This window comes from Psammomys obesus, unplaced genomic scaffold, assembly GCF_907164565.1.
Source record: "Psammomys obesus unplaced genomic scaffold, mPsaObe1.curated_primary_1811, whole genome shotgun sequence".
NCBI lineage: Eukaryota > Metazoa > Chordata > Mammalia > Rodentia > Muridae > Psammomys > Psammomys obesus.
This window is the reverse complement of record NW_026596040.1, coordinates 15,045,579-15,064,986: the sequence shown is the minus strand read 5'-3', so window position 1 is coordinate 15,064,986 and position 19,408 is coordinate 15,045,579. Positions and strand designations below refer to the sequence as shown.

The 19,408-nt window shown below is 44.6% G+C and overlaps 1 protein-coding gene across 1 annotated transcript in view; it reads right to left on the bottom strand.

Moving 5' to 3' along the window:
* Prdm6 (PR/SET domain 6) overlaps positions 1-19,408 on the bottom strand; it is a 102,251-nt gene that overhangs the window by 11,211 nt on the left and 71,632 nt on the right. The window contains exons 6-8 of the mRNA XM_055622831.1: positions 17,520-17,643; position 17,225; positions 5,450-5,792 (exon numbers count right to left, since the gene is read on the bottom strand). Of these exons, the coding sequence (XP_055478806.1) occupies positions 5,450-5,792; position 17,225; positions 17,520-17,643 (468 nt within the window). The remainder of the gene's footprint in view (positions 1-5,449; positions 5,793-17,224; positions 17,226-17,519; positions 17,644-19,408) is intronic.

The following is a 19,408-nucleotide window of genomic DNA, read 5'->3' as shown; positions in this document are numbered from 1 at the left end:
CGCTTCCCATCTCTCAAGTCACAGCAGAAATTCAGAGCACAGAGGGAGCTGCCATTACCAACATTTCCCTTCAGTTTTGAGAGGGGGTTGTGTGTATGTGTGTGCATGTGAGGCCAACCACAGGTATTGTTCCCCAAGGGCCATTGGTCTTTTCTTCTTTGATCCAGCCTCTCCCTTGTACCTAAGACTCACTGATCTAACGAGGCTGGCTCGTCAGTGAGCTCCAAGAATCCTCTAGTCTTTGCCTCACTGGCACCAAGATATTGGTGTGTGCTCCATGTCCAGCTTCTTACATAGGTGCTAATGATGGGATTCAGTTCCTCATGCTTGCATGGCAAGTACTTTATTGCCCAAACCCCAGCACCCCCATTGATTTTCTAAAGTCTGGCAAGAAGATAAGGTTAAAGTTATCAAACTTTTGGACAGAACCTATCTTAACTCTAAAACCGAATCTCTGTTTGATGTGTCATACCAGAAACACACATGTCGACAGACATTCGTGGGTGTTGTGCTCCACTGGGTCCAGGATCTTAAATCAGCACATATGGAAGGCATATTTCAAAAGCACTTGGTTCTCCTAACTCATCATGTGCCTATAGCCTCCCATCGTTTTCAAAGCAAATCCCAAAGAATAGCATCTCAGCCGGGCGCAGTGGTGCCCAACTGTAATCCTAGCACTCAGGGAGGCAGAGTCAGGAGGATCTCTTTGAGTCTCGGGCCTGCCTGGTCTACAAAGTGAGTTCAGGACAGCCAGGGGTACAAAGAGAAGCCCTTTCTCAGAAAAGACAAAAACAAAACCAAAAAACAAAAAACAAATAGCATCTCACAGTGCAGAGTTGTGGGGCTGGATGGCTGCTTGGAATCTAAGGCAGGGAAGTCAACAGTGGAGACTATCTAAAGCTGCTTGATACAGAGCCGCTAGCTAGGAGGAGCAGCCGAGCATTTGAAAAGTGATTGTTTTTGAGATGAGACACTGAAATGTTACTTTGCATGATTTCCGCTAGCTGAGATTGAAATAGCTTCATGTGGTCGTTCCAATATGGGAAAACTCGAGCTTTGTAAAAAATTAGAAAGTGCTATGTACACATTTACAAAATAACTGAGGAGTAGACAAAGTGTGGATGGATTTACTTAGCGTGAATCAGCGCCTGTAGATTTCTAAGCAGAAAGAAAACCGCGAGAGACTACTCTGCTCGTCTCCTGACATTCTCTGTCACTGGTAGCCACTCTGCCAAAGATTACGCCAGTACAATGTGCAATCCATTTGCTTTGAGTCTGTAATTGGTTTGGTGTACATAGGGAAAGGATGAAACATTTAATAAATTAAGTGTGGTTTGGTTTAAAATTATTAATCGTCCTTTGATTTTTTTTTCTTTTATAGCATGAAAAGCCTCCAGGATAAACGTGCACGTTTTCTCCTTGTTCCATGACAGACAGCCCAAGCACAAATATTGCAAGACTTCAGAAGGGCCCTATTTAAGTCCCTGACAGCTGTGTGGAGAAAGAGGCTACCTCTACGTACGAAGAGCAGGGAAAGTGTTAGAAGTGTTCAACCAAAGTGTATGCCGAACCCTGAAAGGGAGAAAGAAGATAACCTTTGCACTTGCCTGGCAGTGGGCAGGTTTCAAGAACATGATACCTCCTGAGACACTAGAGGAGTGACCCCCAGGCTTCTCCCACCAGACAGAGCCTTTGAAACTCATTTCCCCCATCCTTCTCAATTATAATCAATGATACTGAAGCACAATTATGAACAGCTGATGGTGTGTGTGCCCAGACTTTCTCGAATGTGGCACAAATAACCAAAAGAAAGATTTAAAAAAAAAAAAAAAAAGGGTGGTGGGGGAAGGAGAAAGAAAAGTGATTTAAAGTAAAAAATACATGTTATAAAGACATTTTCTGTGAAAATGAGAACAATCAGAAAATAATCAACTGTGATCAAAAGCTTTGCTCACCCATTCCTGGAACTCCCTGCCTCCCTCTCTTCCTTCTTCCTGACCCCTACTGAATGTTTCTGCAGCAGAAACACAGAAGAGTAAGGGGATTTCTACCTCATGGTCTCAGCAAAAGTTAAGTCAAGTTGCCCTGGCTCAGGCCATAAGTTTATATAGGAACTCGAAAGCTTACAAACTCTATAAATAGACTCTTAGTTGGTCACCATCCCAACAACTTCTTCCCTTTGGATCACCCAGGGGTACAGGGTAGCAGAGGTGGGGTGGAGTTTGCAGCCTAAGAAAAGGAACAAGATGCAGGGATCTGTTGGATTCATATCAACAGAAAGAGAGAGAGAGAGAGAGAGAGAGAGCAATCCATGGTTCTTGGACCTTCACGGATCTGTTTATCTTTTGTTGTGATTCCTATTTTCCACTTTCCTCCTGCGTTTACTGTGTGCAAGTCAGAGATGAAAAATGACGTCAGCAGCACTGGGTATCCACAGATCTACTGTTGGGTGGTACCCCACATGAAAAGAATCACAGAGAACATATATTCTCTTTGATGAAAATTCAAATGTCTGACATTTCGTAGCCAAATACGCTGTAGACTGAAAAATCTCTTGGACATTCAATTCAAGGGCCTGTTCCAAATTTGGACCTGTTTACCTTCCGACTTTGTCCTCTGGTCTCTTTTCCTAGTGAGATTTTCCTAAGAGTTTTCCAGGAGAAGGGAAATGGTTTCTGTTAAACGATTTTACTGTTCGGTTGGCCCTCCTTACAGTAAGGTCTCTAATCAACAGATTCAACCAATTAGAGATTAAAAAAAAAAAAAAACTACTAAAAAAATAAATAGTGACATGCCTATATGAAGAGTGTGTAGACTTTTCTTGCCAGTAGTCCTAAACAATACAGAATAAAAATTATTTACATGGTATTTACAACTGTTTGGGGTATTTTAGAAGTGGTTTCAAGATAATTTAAAGCCTGCAGGAGTGTCTGAATGGCTTATCTGCAATTCCACACCATTTTATGTAAGGAATTTGAGCATGGGTTTTTATATTTGTAAGGGTTCTACACAGGAGTGAGGGACATCTGGCTATGGGTAAGTCAACACAAACCATCAAAGACAAATACCAACTAAAGCTAGTTACCGAAGAATATATGCATATTTAGCAGAGGTGTGCCTCCACACACCTAACAGGTAAGCTTCCAAATTTAGCAACCATCAGGAGCAAATGTGATGCCCATACCACATTTGTGGAGTCCTGGACATTTCTTCTATTTAGTGTTTCCGTGTGTGGCTAGGAATGTTGAAGAGTATCTCCAAATGTTCTGCTATAAAGAGCCCATCTCAAAAAGAGCTGTTCGAGTCCTACAGGGTAAAAACAAATTATTCATCTAGAATAAAATTAATAGATCAAAGTGACTCACTCTATTTCCTCCTTAAAAGTCATCTCAGATTGATGATGTAATTCCAGTGTCTCCCTGTTGTTAACAAGAGCATTGTGCTGTATGACATCGCCCTTAAAGAGTGGCTTTCTTCAAGTCCTGATTCTTTACCTTAGTAACTAATGATGCCAACCACTTCTGGTGTCTTCACCAACAAAGCTCGGGGAAGAATCAGGGGGCCACTTCCTCAGTGATACAGTCTCACTCTAGTTGTTCTCCTAGATCTTATGTTCACTTATTACTTTACGTCCCCTAAAAAGGCATCCCCCTGCCACCCCTGGGTGCCAAGTCACAGGAACAGAATCTAGCACATAGCACCTGGGGATTTACAAAACACACTAAATTTGCTTGCAATCGTCACTGACCTTAACAATCTCCCCTGGAGATGTTTTGGGCATGTAAGTGAATTGTCCAGAGAGTTTTCATAGATGTATTAAGTTGTGGTGCTAGTGTACTTGTAAAGAGACTTAAACCATCACACATGACTTTCTGAGTATAACTCGGGTCAGACAGAACAGGCTGCTTTAGTGTCTACTTATCACAAAATATCTTCATTGCTTTTGTGACATTGAGCATGAAATCATGACACTCAAAGACCCAGAAACTTTGACCTGTTTTTAATTTCACTGTGCACAATTAGTGTGGTAATAGTCTTTTGCAAATAATATACCGATATACTTGAACTAATTTTTTTATAAGATTTTAAATGTGTCTTAAAATGATGTGTAAGCTAAGAAAGACATCACGGGGCTATATATGTGCCTGCAAACTTAAGAAAAGGCTTTCCTCGGGGGAGGTGGCACATTCCAACATCTATATTTCATCTCCATAGCAAAGTCTGCGTTTGCACACCTAGACACAGCTGCCTTAGCGCTAAAGTAAATGTTTCCGTATTGATTAGTTCCAGTAACGCTGGAGGCTAAGCAAGCAGTTTCTAGAATGACTCGAATTAAAAAAAAAATGTGTACAGATGCAAATGTGTATAAAGATCCTGAAACTAAGATTAGAATATACCCACTCCTTCTATTGCACCTCCCCCCAAACCCCTCATGGATTTCTTCAGCCCTCTGCTGTATGCTGCAGAGCCGAGAGAGGAGAGCTGAGAGCATATAGTATAAGCTGAGAGTCCTGTGTCTGGCTCCATCAAGGCTAATCAGTGGCAAAATTAAGAAAACAGTTCAGGAATCCTGCTTTCAAAATGTCCGATCCTAGCTCTAAAAATTCATTATTATTATTATTATTATTATTATTATTATTATTATTTTACTTTTATGTTCAAAGTGAACTTTTTCTAGGCTATTCTTGCACGTTTTGGTTTTAATCACATTCTCATAGGATGTGAAGGAGAGATAAAAACACAGGCAGCCTCCTTATTGAATTAATTTGATCTTTGTCTTTTGCGCTCCCAGCTCTCAAGACTGTCAAATAAACCAGTTTTGATTCATAAATAATAGTTCCATTATATCTACTGGTCCACTCGTCAGAGTACCTGAAATTTTAATTCACTTGTTCAGCTAAATTTCATCCTCAGTTCATGGCCATAAAATTCCGTATTGACAAACTTTCAAACCAACTTTGACTCTGAGGTATCTAGTCAACATTTTTCTTCTGTGTGGATATTAGTTTATTGAATAAGTGACATCTGTTTTCCTCCACATCACTAGCCGAGTGGGTATTTCCTTTTGACAGGTTTGTAGGATTTATGGGTTTGCATGCTCCGAAGAAAAATAGTACTAAGCAAAAAATTCCAATTCATTACCTCTTAGTACTTAATTAAGTTCATACTCACGGCACACTGGAGGTGAACTCTGAAATGGCTGTGACAGCGGCCCGGCAGCCAGCTATATTATCTTTGGAAGACAGAGGGGATTCTGATTATCCTGACCACATTTTCCACCCCTGAGATTCACAAACGTTCCTTCTCTTTGGGCTCCCTTTTAAACCCGGACGTTAACCGTTTGGCTAGCGAGCGCCGATAGCGAGGCCTCCGGGGGCGGGGGGCGGGGGGGGGGGGGCGTCACCCACCTGTCTGTGCGGGCTTCTCAAACAACGGAGGCGCAGCTCACCTGTCGGGGTTCTGCGTGCATACGTGCATCTGCAAGAGGATGCGCTGCGTGAAAGTCTTAAAGCACTGGCCGCACTTCCAGAGGTGCCAGTCGCTGAACTCTGAGTGCAGCTGGCTGGTGGAGGTTGGGCTTGCCAGGACCCGCTGATTCTTCACGTTGATTTGGCTAAACCCTGCCTCGATGGGCCCAGATTTATCCAAGAGGGAGAAATTCCTGCTGCAGGGAGTCTGTGGGAAAACCACGGAGCGCTGCTGCCCGGAGGGAGAGAGCTTGCTACTTTTGTTGAAGGGCTGCAGGGCGTCTTGTCGGCACATGGCTTCCATTACCGTGGAAGGGACGTTCACTGCGACAGCGAGAGTTGGAGAAGGTCAGTGTCATTAGCCCTTGGATAAACACAATAACGCGTACTTCAAAACATCCCTATAAACAAACATATGAAGCTGTGTTTTTCTGGCCCCCAAATTAACATAATAAGATCGTTTGAGGGGAAAAATCAGGCTAATCGGAAATTAAAAACTCATCCAACGTGCACCCAGCTATGGCTTGAAACATATGGGGCTCCACGCTGCACCCGGCTTAATGACCTCTAGATATGAGAGATATGGGGTGAAGGGGGTTTCTGTGCCCCCAGAAACGATGAATTCCACTGCATTAGGTTGGGAATGCCAAGGCCTCCCACCAGGCCTTTCCAGAACAGGGCAGGTATTCACCATGAAGCTGGCTGAAGAGCTAAGAGGAGCAGAGCTACCCAGAAACAGAATCCTGGCGGGTTAACGGAGAGGGGCTCATGGGTGGGATTCTGGCCACTGAGGGAAGAGTGTTCACCATGGGAGAGAAACGACAGACCTCAGAGCGCCTTAAGTTTACTTTCTAAACTATTTAAGGCCCAGGGAACAGGCGCAGGCTGGTTTTGAGCAGAATAGAATAAAAACCCACCAGATTTCAGGGTGGGGCTTGAGAGGAATGACTGACAAGATGGACAAGGGAAGGGGGGGGGCAACAGCTGTGGTGCTTGAACCTGAGGCTTTGAAATTAGGAAGGCCTAGGCTCCCATCTTGACTCTGGCTTCCATTTAAAATGGTGATCCTAGGTGAACCCTTTGTGCCCTGTTCCCCCTTAGGTAAAATATGGACAGTAGTAGCAAGACTTCTAAAAATAACAACCACAGGGAGTGCTGACTGAGACGGCCTGGATTCTAACTCCACTGTTTCCTAAAGTTGTGACTGAGGAGAAAATTGTGCCACCCAAACCCACGATGTAGTCCTCATAATGCATCAATGTCTTTTAGGAAAGAGGTCGACACCCAAAAGCAATGGAGCTGTGGGGGCCTGGTCTCCTCGTCTTTCAGCCTCCTTCTAGGAAGCGACTGTGTGAGAGTGAAGAGTTTATCACGGGGCCCGATGTAGCAAACAGTCCCCATTCTTTCTGTTGTAGGGAGGCACAAGATTAGAATGAGGGAGATGGTCCTTGGGTGGTAAAGTGGAAGAGAAGGAAATAAACCTACAAAATAAAAAGTTTCTTTATGGGAGAAATCTGAATACTACAAGTTTATTATTCCTTTTAATTTTTATGTTATCTTACTTTTGACAGGGTATCTCTCAGTAGCCAAGGATGGCCTCGAACTCACAGTGATCTGCCTGCCTTGGCCTCTCCAGTACTAGGATTTCAGATGTGAGCCACTACTCGTGGCTTCTTTCTAAAAGAACTTACTGTGTAAACAATATTTATCAAGTATTGACTAGTGAGTCTTTGGGTCTAAAAGTGAGCTAGCCAAAAGGCAAGTAACTACTATGTCCAAAAATACATAATTATTGGTCAATTCAGGAGTCAAGGAGATAAAGCTGAGTGATGGTTGCCTTTGATTCCAGCACTTAGGGGGCAGAGGCAGGTAGATCTCTGTGAGTTCTAGGCCAGTCTGGTCCACATAGCAAATTCCAGGCCAGCCAAGGAAGCAGAACGAAAGCTATTGTCAAAAAGTATACAAAATTTTGAAGAAGATGATTGGACAAAAGATTGGTGGTGGCAAGAGGCAAAGCTATGCACGCTGCAGCTATGATGTGGCTGTTGACTGCGGGCTCAGCACTGCGGTAGGAGGTAAACTGAGGCCACTCGCGTGCCTCGCCATAACCAAGCCCCCTTCCCGACATGGCATCCTCAACTCTAAAAGACAGTAGTAGAGGTGTGGGAACCAGGTGGATCCCGTGTGGGTACAGGGGTGCTCGTGTGTTACCTGAGGTTTTCTGCAGAATCACATGACCAACAGATCTAACACAGGAAGCACACCTTTACATGGTAACTGAAGCATAGCTCATCTCCTCAGGGAGGAGAGTCCCTAGAACATCATTCTCTGGCTACTCAACAGTAGCTCTACAGAGGAAAATTTTAAGAAATCAAACAAGTCTCTCGGAAGGCTACAGTTTTAAAAGTCCCCCGAGAGCCTGACGTGAAGTCAGCGCTGAGAATCACTGACCTAAGCCAATCCTCCTTCATTACAAATAGCAAAACAGTAGCCCAGCAAGACCCAGCAACTTGCATGGCATAACACATTAGTTAAGGACAGACCTAGGCTGCAAGCTCTAGCTTCCTGAGACCCAGAAAACTTCACTTTTTGATTCATCTCTCTCTCTCTCTCTCTCTCCTCATTAGCTGTGTTTCAAACAGGGAAAGGCCACTTTATGGGTAGCACAGTGCTTTGTGTATATATCATATATATCCAACTATACATGTTACATAAATTTATGCCTGTATTCAAATTACATATAGTCTATGTTTCACATGTAAAATCACATATCATCTGATCTTTCAAGGTAAAAGTTGTATAATCAATATGAAATTTGTGGACATTTCTTTTAGACTTAAAAAAAAATCTTTTTTTTTTTTTTTTACATTACTTCTTAAACAGACTCTAAAAGTAAAGGGAAATGCTTTGCCACTTTTAATAATAAAAAAATGTCAAAACAGGAGTGTTGTCAGAGGTCAGGGTGGAGCCCATTTGTTGGCATTTTCATCACTAATCCAGAAAGGGCAAAGCACAGAGAAACCACAAGTCTCCAGGCAACGGTGAGCTCTTGCTGGCCAGGATCCTCAGAAGGAATACAGAGCGGGAAGAAGGCAGAGGCTGTCAGCACTCAGGAGAGCAGCAAATCCAGCCCAAGCTTTTCAATTATGTTTTAAATCCTTAAGGACACACAATCTTTACATAGAAAGAAGCAGATTCATGGGCCAATCAATTTTTATAAGTTTGATAATGTCAATTAAAAAATTAAAATTTATATATCTAAGTTTGTATGATAATCAGAGACATAAGATCCTGCATGAACATAGTGCAATGAGAAGCACTTGGGTGGTACATGTGAGGATGACCGGAATACAATTCTTCCTCATTTTATTACTTTCCTCTTTTGAACATTGCAAAACAAATAGAAAAGGTTTCCCAACTGCAGGTAACAACATATTCTCTATTCTGTCTTAAGAATGGTCCTCCACTGTGTTTATAAAGTAATTCAGTCTTACTAAATGAAACTGAGCAAATGATTTGGAGAGAGAGAGGGGGTAGGATGAAAAGTTTTCACAAAAGCAATCTTATTTAAAGTCCAGCTGTTCCGTGAGGTCCCACACACGTCCACAGAACCCTCAATATATAGATGTTTTCCTTGAAAGCAGGACATTTTAGAAAACATTCTCCTCAAGGCCGAACTCACTGGCCACACCAATGAAAAACACTAGCTCAACAAGGGAACTAAGTTATCAGCTGGGGAAACAGGGTAGATCAAACACACTATCTCACAGAAACCCAAGAGAGGCAATTCAGAGGAGGCCTGAAGAGAGCTAAATCACAGAGCTAGATACACAAGCGGCTTCCACATTTGGGGACTGAGCTATAGAGTCTCCTCATTCTGTGAAGGCAAAGGTTAAGAAAAAGGGATACACTCCAAGGCCTAGAAGAATGGGATCAAGGAAAAAACATCATTGACTCATCACATCTGGGTAATTAAAACACTGAGGTGGGGGCGGGGGAGAGAAAATTCAGGATCCACCAAATCAAGTCTGACTTTACCCCATCTGTAAAACATTTACTGAGTATCTACTACGTAGTGACTGGGGAGACTGTGGGAGGGCAGGAGAGCTCACTGTCCCTTCCACTGCGACACGCTGACAGACATGAAAGCTAGTATTCTTGCAGGCATTTACACAGCTTCAGTTTTTTAAGTTCTGTTATTAACTGAATCATTATAGTCGTAAGGCACCAGTGTCCACTGTCAAGATTTCTGCCAGTGTCGGAGAGCTCTGATAGGAAAATACGTTCATTTTAGATATGACAAAGTTCAGGACTGCAAGAAAGAAAGGATGCCAGGAAGTTGGCATCTGAGCCTGGAAGGGACACATGAGTGAGAGCAGAGGGGAGAGCCTAGGGGAACCAGCACAAGCCCTACACTGGGGAAGGAGCTGATCACTAAAGGAACTGAAAATGTGCCAGTGTGGCAAGAGAGGGGGCAAGTGCCAGGCTTCACCTGGGGCTGGAGAGAAAGGCAGCTATTGCCAGCATCTGTGGAAGCTGCTAGGGACTGGACAAGTGCTGGGTACTGGCAGGCCAGTTAACACACTCAAGGCCAGGAGTCTGTAGGCCACTAAGGACAGCTTAGCAAGGCTAGAGATCTGTGGGCCTGAGGAGTGTAATATCTTTGTTTAGGCTTCATTTGGGGTTTGAGGCTGGGTCCCAGCAGACCATCCTGCCTCTGCCTCCTGAGTGCTGGGATTACAGACATGTGCCACCATGCCCAGCTGGATTCTAATTAAATAATACACAGGGTCTGGGGATGTAGCTCTTTGAGAGAGTGCTTGGCTAGCATAAACGAAGCCCTACTAGGTTCAATCCTCAAAACCTCATAAAATTAGGAATGGTGACACGTGTCTATATTCCTGGCACTGGGAGGTGAATGAAGGAGGATAAGAAGTTCAAGGTCACCCTTGGCCACATAGCAGGTTTGGACAGCTGGGGCTACATAAGACCCTATCTGAAATCACATTACTCAGTGTGTGTGCGGGAGACTATGTGGGGCTCATGGTAGTCCCTATTAAAGAGCTGGCTATTTAACTAAAGGGGCACTGTAAGTCAAAAAGAGTTTGAACCGGAGCTCAAGGAGACCAGATGTTTGCTTTCAGCATATTATTGATCCACGTTGATCACTGTCTACCATATGCGACTGGTACTTGTGCAGAAAGCGGAAAGGGTGTGTACATGGCGGTATATACTTGTAATCCTAGTTACTCAGGAAACCGAGGCAATAAGATCAGTAATTAAAGGCCATCAAAAGGGGGGAGGGACAGAAGGGAGAGGGTTGAGTGGAAAACATAAAAACCAGAGAAAGAACGGGGGAATGCCCTTAGATGCCTGAAGAGACAAAAATATATTTCTGGAAGAATAGCTAAGAATTAGTCAACATCCCTCATTATCTCTTGGCTGGAGACTTGTATGCCCATAGCACTTTCTGGACTTTGATCTAGGAGCCCAAACTATCTGTTGATAAAACAAGTTAGATAAACTGGAACAGTAAAATAAGCAAATATGGGAGAGTTCACTCTGGCTGTGATGACACCAAAGATGGGCTGTTTCACGGTGCACATGTAACCCTGACCAGGGTGGCGGCAACAGAGGTGACAACTCAGGAGGAAGGCACACAACAGACCCTGGTGACAGAGTGTGAGGGTGACATGTCAAAGTTCCCACAGAGTGCAGGTGGATGGCTACGAGTGAACACTGTCAAATTGGGGGATTGCGGGGGAACTTGGTGGGAATGAATATAACGGCTTTAGTCACAACGCACTTCGGGTGAAATTCCTGCAAGGCATGGGAGAGGAGATGCTGAGGAGACAATTGGATAGTAGAGGCCGTGAGTCACGGAAGTTTAGATGAAACTATAGCTACACACACACACACACACACCCCATATACACAAAAGAAAATACAGATGAGGGGCTTGCGGAGACTGAAGCACCAACCAAGGACCATGCATAGACTGGACCTAGGCCTCCTACACAGATGTAGCTGATGGGCAGCTCTGGCTTCATGTGGGTTTCCTAGTATGTGGGGAGTGGGGCTGACTCTGACATGGATTCTGTTGCCTGCTTTTCGATCATTTCCCCCTGGTGGGGGTGCCTCACAAGGACTTGCTCAGTTCTGATGTGACATGATGTGCTGGAGTAGGTTGGTGTGTCTGGGCTTCCCTTTTCTGAGGAGTAGAAAGGGGGACGAGGGAAGAGGGAAGAAGGGTGGGACCAGGAGGAGAGGAAGGAGAGGGCTACAATCAGGGTATAAAATAAATAAACCAATTAACTTTTTAAGGAAGAAAATACAGACCCAGGAGTGCCTAGGAAGCAGACTCTGGGAAGGGAATGTGGAGGTTTGTGTGGAGATGCCTTCTTAGTCTTTAGCTAAGTCAAGCGTGAAGTTCTGTGGGGAAGAGATTCTCAGGAGAGGCTCCTGAGCATCAACGTGTGTTAGACAGTGAGTGAAGTAGGATGGAGGCAACTGGAGACTGATTAGCTGTGGGGCTGGAATGTCTTCAGAGTGGGTTTGCTCTTCGGAAATAGCCAGGCCTTAACACTTCCACACAGGCAGTCATTGCCTGTGGGCAACAGTCCAGTTCAGGGTGGGCTATGGCTAAGGGTGCAGTGGTTCTCCTGTGCTGAACAGGTGCTGAAAACAAGCCCATCTGAGAGATGTCTACCCCCCACAAGTCCAAGAACTAGAAGAGTGAAGGGTGAACTTACGTAGCTAGATGTGTTAGCACACAACACTTCTGAGAGCCAATAAAGCAACCTCTCCCTAGCCTTCCCTTCCTCCTTTGTCATTCTTCTCAGAGAATACAGTTCCAGTGGGTTGCTACCTTTGTTAGAGAGCATGCACACGCAGGGAGAGGCTGGAGAAAAACTTGCCTACCACCCCTCAGCTACCATCCACATTTGTTTTCCCCACAGACAGGGTCACTTATTGCCCTAGAGCTTGCCGATTCAGGTAGACCAGCTGGCCAGCAAGTCCCACGGCCCTGCTTGTCTCTGCCTCTCCAGCTCTGGGAGGATCAGTGGGAACCACCATGCCCAGCTTTTTATGTGGGGTCCAGAGACCTAGCTTGGCTCCTCATGTTTGCAAGGCACTTGAGCCATCTCCCCAGGCACTAGGCCAATTTTAATATTAGGTTCTTGATGCAGAGCTTTTATATCTGGCAGGTAGGATAAAAATCAAGGCCTACACCATTCTGTAGCTATAGCATGGTGTGTACTGTTTTCACAGTATCTTGAGATGGACAGTTTCTTGAGCCCTTGGCTTAGAGTCAACATTCTTCTAGTCCCCATTCAGAGACAGGATACTACCTTCCTACACTTGGGTTTGTATAAGGAGTCCAATCCTAGCGTCTCTCTAAGTATGGGGGTAGGTTCTCTGGCAACCTAATGCCTCTTGGCCCAGGGTCTCTGCTGTAGCTACCCCAAGAGGTGCCTTCATTGAGCTTTATGCTTAAGTTGTATACTAATGAGCCTTCTTCTGTCTTCCAAAACTCAGGTGGGGGGACTTAGTTTTTGCACGCCATCACAGTGCTTCCTTTCCAGATTTGCACACACAGACCTAACTGTTGGGTTGAATGGTGTCATGGTCATATAGATAAAGCATTGAGCAGGGCACTCCTAAGGCTGGATCAAGTTTCCTGTTGTTAGTAGAATGGTGGGGACCAGGGGCCCTGTACAGGGTGGCCCTTTTGATTTGCTGTTCTTTGAAAACTGAAAGGAACAGGCCTCCTCAGGGCAGGGTCTAATCCAGGGCAACTCTGGCATGGCCACCAGGTCTCACATTCTGCCACCTCAGCTTCATTCGCTAGACAGAACAAGCAGTGCGAAGCCTTGTTTAACATTTATCCCTAGGCTTTTTTTTTTCCTTTTAATTTCCTCTGAAAGGAATATGAAGGCACTGGGGTCTTTGCACTCTGCAGGAGCTAATCCCCCACTGGAAGCTTGGGGCAAGCTCACTCCTTCTTGCGGATGTGATCTGTCGACACAAGCGTTCCTTCAGGCTCTTTGACAGGCCCACGGCGGATGGAGGGGCTCTCTCTTTTGGAACGCTCTTAACCATTTTAACTACAGTTTTTTGTTTTTTTAAAGAAAACAACACAGGAATTGCTTCCAGAGCCCGGATGCCCGAGTGGGGAACTGTCTCCTCCCTGAGCACAGGCGGCGTGGCTGGCACGTCCAGGCAAGGCGTGCACCCAGGGGCCCCACCACTACATGCTGCTGACAGAGGGGCACTCACTCAGCCCCAGGTCCCACCGCACACGATCGCTGGGAAGTGTGCGCACTGCACATTGAAAGAACCATGGGGAGGACACGATCCCTTCAAAACTGAAAGTGCTTAAGAAGTACTATTCACTAACTGAAATCACATTTTCCTCGAAAAATCTTGATCCAGTATCAGTTTCACTAACGAAGAAAAACCTGTCTGAGATAATATTTAGTCTCTTCTCATAACTGTGATAGAAGGTCCCCTGTCTATCCTGTGGTGTGTGCATGTGTGCTGTGCGTGTGCGTGGTGTGTTTGTGTGCATGGGTGTGTGTGGGTGTGGGTGTGTGTGGTTGTATGTGTGTGGGTGTGTGTGTGTACAGTTTGTGTGTGTGGTGTGTATGTGGTGTATGCAGTGTGTGGTGTGTGTGTGTGTGTGTGTGGTGTGTATGTGTTATATGTGTGTTTGGTATGTGTAGATGGTGTGTGTGCCAGAGGACAACTTTCAGGAGTCAGTTCTGTGCAGAGACCCATCAGGCTTGGTGTGCCTTTACCTGCTGGGGCAGCCCCTCGGCCAGCACGTGCAGTCTTGTGCTTTGCACACAGCACTCTCAGGAAGTGCAGTTGCTTAGTGATCCTTTGATCTCAGGAAGCTCTTTTTGAAACCCAATTCCCTCTGTGACCGGCAAGGTGGAGTGAAAATCACCTTTGCATTGCTGATGGTGAAGATGATTTAGACCGCACAGGCGAGGAAGCCCGTCTGTTAGGTTCCCTGCCTCGCCCCTCTACATCTGCCTCAGTCACCTGAATCCGTCCTCAGCACAGAGTGAGTAGCCGTCATCACAGAGGCTGCTCTGTGATCAAATGGGATGAGACTCTGCCTCGGAATTACAGCTGAAGTCATCTTCTCCCCTCACTATCTGATGAAGCCTGCTGCTGGTTTCTTGGGTGGCCAACCCCACAACAGATATATGACTTTGAGACAGGAAGTGAAATGAAACCCTCATAACACCCTCATTGGAAAGAGGCTTTGTCACCGTTAAGCCTTTTAGACGATGACTTAATTCCCGTTAAATTTCCCTCCATCCTAACAGACCTCCAACCTGAACCTAAAGGGGCAGCTTGGTTTTCCTACTGAAGCCATGAGTTGTGGAGTTCAGGAGTGAACGGCAGTACGTTCCCTGGCAGAGTTCACTTGACACTCTCGGCAGCACCCTCTAGAATGCTTCACACAGGTGGAACTGCAGGAGATAGGGCTGAAAACAAATGGTGCACTGTTCCAGAAAGCACCCTTCTAATGGCTCTCTGGCCCCGAATCTGAACATACTCAGATCCCTGCCTGGTGGCTGGGAATGGACATCAAAACGCCCTCCCTCCAACCCCAGTCACCACAGGCATGTAATAGCTTGGGTCACAAGGTGCAAAGCAGTGTATGAACACATGACTTCTAATCCAGAGATGCAAGTTGGCATGGCAATTCCTACATGGTCGTTCCACACTTTCCAGTTCTACTTCTAAACTCAGGAAACAGTCAGTCCTTAGTCTAGAAGGCTCAGTCTTCCTTAACACCCTTTACTCAATACCTAAAATGTCAGAAAATGCTTTCGGCCTTACTCAACATATGCCTCCTCTTCAATTACTTCTCACCACCTCCACCACTTGCAAGTTGTTCCAAACCACCATTACTTCTCCCTGATTTCTATAAGAGCCCCTGAGCCCTACCTCACTGTTCCTGCTGTGATCCGCACTCAAACGACAGATTGACCCTACTACAACTTCAACCAGACATCACTGCTGCTACAAACTCCATGTTAGCCTCCATCACCAAGCTCACAGAGTAAAAGCCAGGTCTTCATAGGGACCAGATACATGCCCCCTCTCCACCCATACCTGACTTACAGGGACTGTCACTCTACTGCACCCAGGCCAACATCCTAGATGCTCTTCCACATACAAGGGGCATTTCCATCCTGACACTTTAAGGGGTTTAGCTAGCTGCTTGCAACGCTCTTCTCTAGAGTAGCAACATGCGTCTCATTCCTTCACCTCTTTACTCTGGCCAAAGGCCAGCTTGCCAGTGAGAACTACTTCAAATCAGATTCCCTGATCTGTAGTCCCAAGTTCCTAGAATACTCATCTTTCCTTTGTATCAGTAGCTCCTCAACACGTCACTGTATGATCAAGGTTGAATTACGTATTTACAGCACCGTGTCCCTGAGCATAAGCTCCATGAGTATAGGATTTCTTGACTGTTTTCCTTCTGTAGTTGTGGTACCTAGCAAAGATGCTGGCCCACAGTAGATGATCCGTAAGTAAAAATGAATGGCTGTCTGAACTGTGGGCCATATATCAGAACCCTAGACCTTTGTGTGTTTACACCCACCTACTGCTCAACACACAAGGCAGTATCTTAGAGTCTGGAGCAGCGTGTATTCATGGAAGAAATAAGGAAGCTCACGGGATTTCCAATATCCCTTTGGCTCAACCTCAACACATTAGGAGCTGAGTTCGTGTCAGGGTTCTGGGACAAGAAAACCCATGCCAATAGCCCAGATGCTTTTCTAGTTCTTGGCATGAGGGAGGCAGACAGGGTGTCATCCCAGGGAAAGGAGAACATAGTGGCCTCCATGCTTGTGTCTGCTCTAATGCCAACCCCACAACCATGTCCAACATGGAGATTTCCCTCACTGAAAACAGACGCTCCCTCTAACGAGGGCATCATAATAGAAAAGACGCTCTCCAGGGGAAGCACAGCAAGTAAAGAGAACGCCCAGCTTCACGCCTCCACGTGAGCTTGGTTTTGAATTAGGGTAAAACAGAAAAGCTGATGATAGTGTGCCCTTTAAAGATTTCTCTGTTATATAAGGGCATCAATGACAACAAGGAAAAGATTGGCACTGTGATGAGTAGTGCCGAGGGCATGTGTGAGATGAGTGAGTGAGAGAGAGAGTAGGAAAAGGCCTCTTCCTCCAAGTCCAAGCTCTCCACCCCTGGACAAATCCATCTGTTGTCTCTGTTTCTTTCTTGTGGCCTATCAAATTATCATGTCACAGATGAGTCAGTGTAATGACAGGAAAATACAGCATCATTGAAGCTAGACTTGTCCCGATGCACTCTGGGACTGCCTGAATCTCTCCCAGATACGGATATCACCTTAGCGGCTTCAAAAGCACCAATAACAACTTGAAATATGTTCAAGTAGAAATTTCTGCAAGATCACAATCAGCCTAAACGTTCTGTCATTGTTCTAAAGGTAACGGCTGGCAGAATAACAATGACAGAAGAAAATTTTGCGATTCTAGACCTGGTTTTAAACAGGAAATTTTAGAAATACCCAAATTCCACAATCATATACCTATGGTTTTTATTCTCATTATTCTAATGACTATTCTAATTCATGTTCAACTGGCTGCAGAGGTGATAAGTCTTGACTGAACAATTTTTGTTGTTGTTGTTATTTTTGTTTAGAGTATGGCTCCAACAAGACTGCCTCCCTTCAGAGCTGAAACGCTCTCATTTTCCCTCTTACAGTGGCAAGCATAGAAGCAGACACACAGTGGGTGCTCAGTGGAGACCAGCTGACTTCACTTTTTTTTTCTCTCAGCAATTCTTTAAAACTCTGGCAAAGACTTTGAAACTTTGGACAAGCTGGCCAGAAAAAGAAACAGTGGTAGAATGACCCATGCATGTTGCATTTCGAATCACAGCAAACCACATTTCAGAAGCTTCAAAATGCATTCTTAAAAAGTTATTTTTGAAACAGGTATGTTTTTGTGTGAATTCAGAGCTAAAGTAGATTCTTACAGTTTCATCCTGGGCAATGCATTGTAAAGGGATCCCAAAGAAAGACGTATAGCTGTCATTGTACCACACCAGAAGCTCGGTGCCTCTGGGAATATCTATACAGGCTCGGTAGAATATATTCGACCTATTTAAAACAAAAGAAAACCCAGCTTAGTAAGGCGTAATGCTCATATATCCCACATTTTTATTGCCCCCAAAACATCCTGCCCAGCTCCACCTAAACAGTTTATAATAAATCTACACCCACCTTATGATCCCCGGCAATTGAGCAGAGCCTGTAACTCAGTATGATAAACAACGAATAGTTTATTTCCACATTGCCCCTCCATAGAGGGTCCTGAAGAGACAGAAATCTGGCCCAGGAGACAGCAGGAAAAGAAAAGTTCATTACAAAAAAAAAATTTTTTTTTTATCTCACACTAATGAAAAAATTCTTCCTGGTGGCAAGCTGCAGAGGCGGCAAGAGTACCCCAACCTCATATGTAAATTAATACTATTGACTTTTCATTTGAAGAAAGTGCACTAACTGTATTCTGGCACCTTGGCATTGGGAGTTCCCAAATTCATAATAAAATGAAGCACCTTGGTGGTATAAGGACTAAAAGAGTAAAAAATCCCTCTTATCTGCTCCTTCTTTCCCCTCCAAAGTTTGACGTAGGAGAAGAGAAAAGCCATCTTGGGTGAAACAGATGGAAATTCAATAAATACAAGAGGAGCACTTTACTTGGGCTGAAAGATTACACCCTGGATGATGGAGTGAGAGTACCAAGAAATGAACATCTTTTATAACAGCAGCTTTGGTGCCATTAAGAAAAATCTACAGATTTTTAGAAGAAGGAGGTGCCGAGGCTGGTTTCCTCAATGAAGGATTGTTACAAATATTAGCCTCAAGTTCCAGATAAAAGTGTTTCGGGTTGGTGGGCCTTAAATTTTGCCTTTCTGTAAGGAATTGGCTGCAGCAGTGTAATTTGTTCCTTGTAGAATGCTGCAGACACAAGGAGAATCTTTCTCCACATTTTTCACGATTTTGTCACCACAAAGTGGCTCTTGGCAATAGGATCATAAAGATCAATAAAAAAGTGCAGATTCTCAATATTTTACTTACAGCTGCAAAAATTTCATTTATCTTGTTATTTTCCTCACTTGCTGCCATTCTGTCTCACGAGGGCACTGCTAGCTAAGCAGAACGTTTTTTTCCCCCGGCATTCTATGAATATCTGACAGAAACTCCAGCCACTTGTCCAGCCCTTGCTGCCCTTCCTGCCTTGGCATCTCTCAAAGCTGTGTATTTTATTAATTCTTTCCACTGCTGTGTTAAAAAAAAAAATCAAAATTGGAACCGAGTTATAAATCACTGACATCTCCTAACTTGAGAAAAATTGAGCCTACTTTGTACTTCACCCTTGTAACATTTCATCTCTGGGTTTGCCTTCCCTTAATATAAACACAGCGCCCGGCAAATGAATGTGCTAAAACCAAATGACACACGTTGCCGCTGAAAGACCAGAACTGTTTTCAAGCAATGGGTGGTCTTCTGAGGCACAGTGTAGGCCGAAAGGGGGGGGGGAATGTGTAAGCGTACACCGTTCCCTACAAGCACCCAGAGCTTCCAAAGCTTGCAGAAATCCCTGCATGTTGAGGCACATCAAAGGGATTTTTCCCTTTTCAGATAATATTTCCTTTGCTGACATGTATTTAGTATTGTGGTTGGATGACTCATAAAGATAGCTTCATGGCGTCCCAACGCAGCCGAAGTAGAACACATGCCAGCAAACATTATTGTCAGCCTCAAAATAAAAACAAAACGTTCAGCTCAGGGTCAATCAATCAAGGGCGCTTTGAAGAAAATTCCATTTAGATATTACAAATCATAACAGAATGAATTTAAA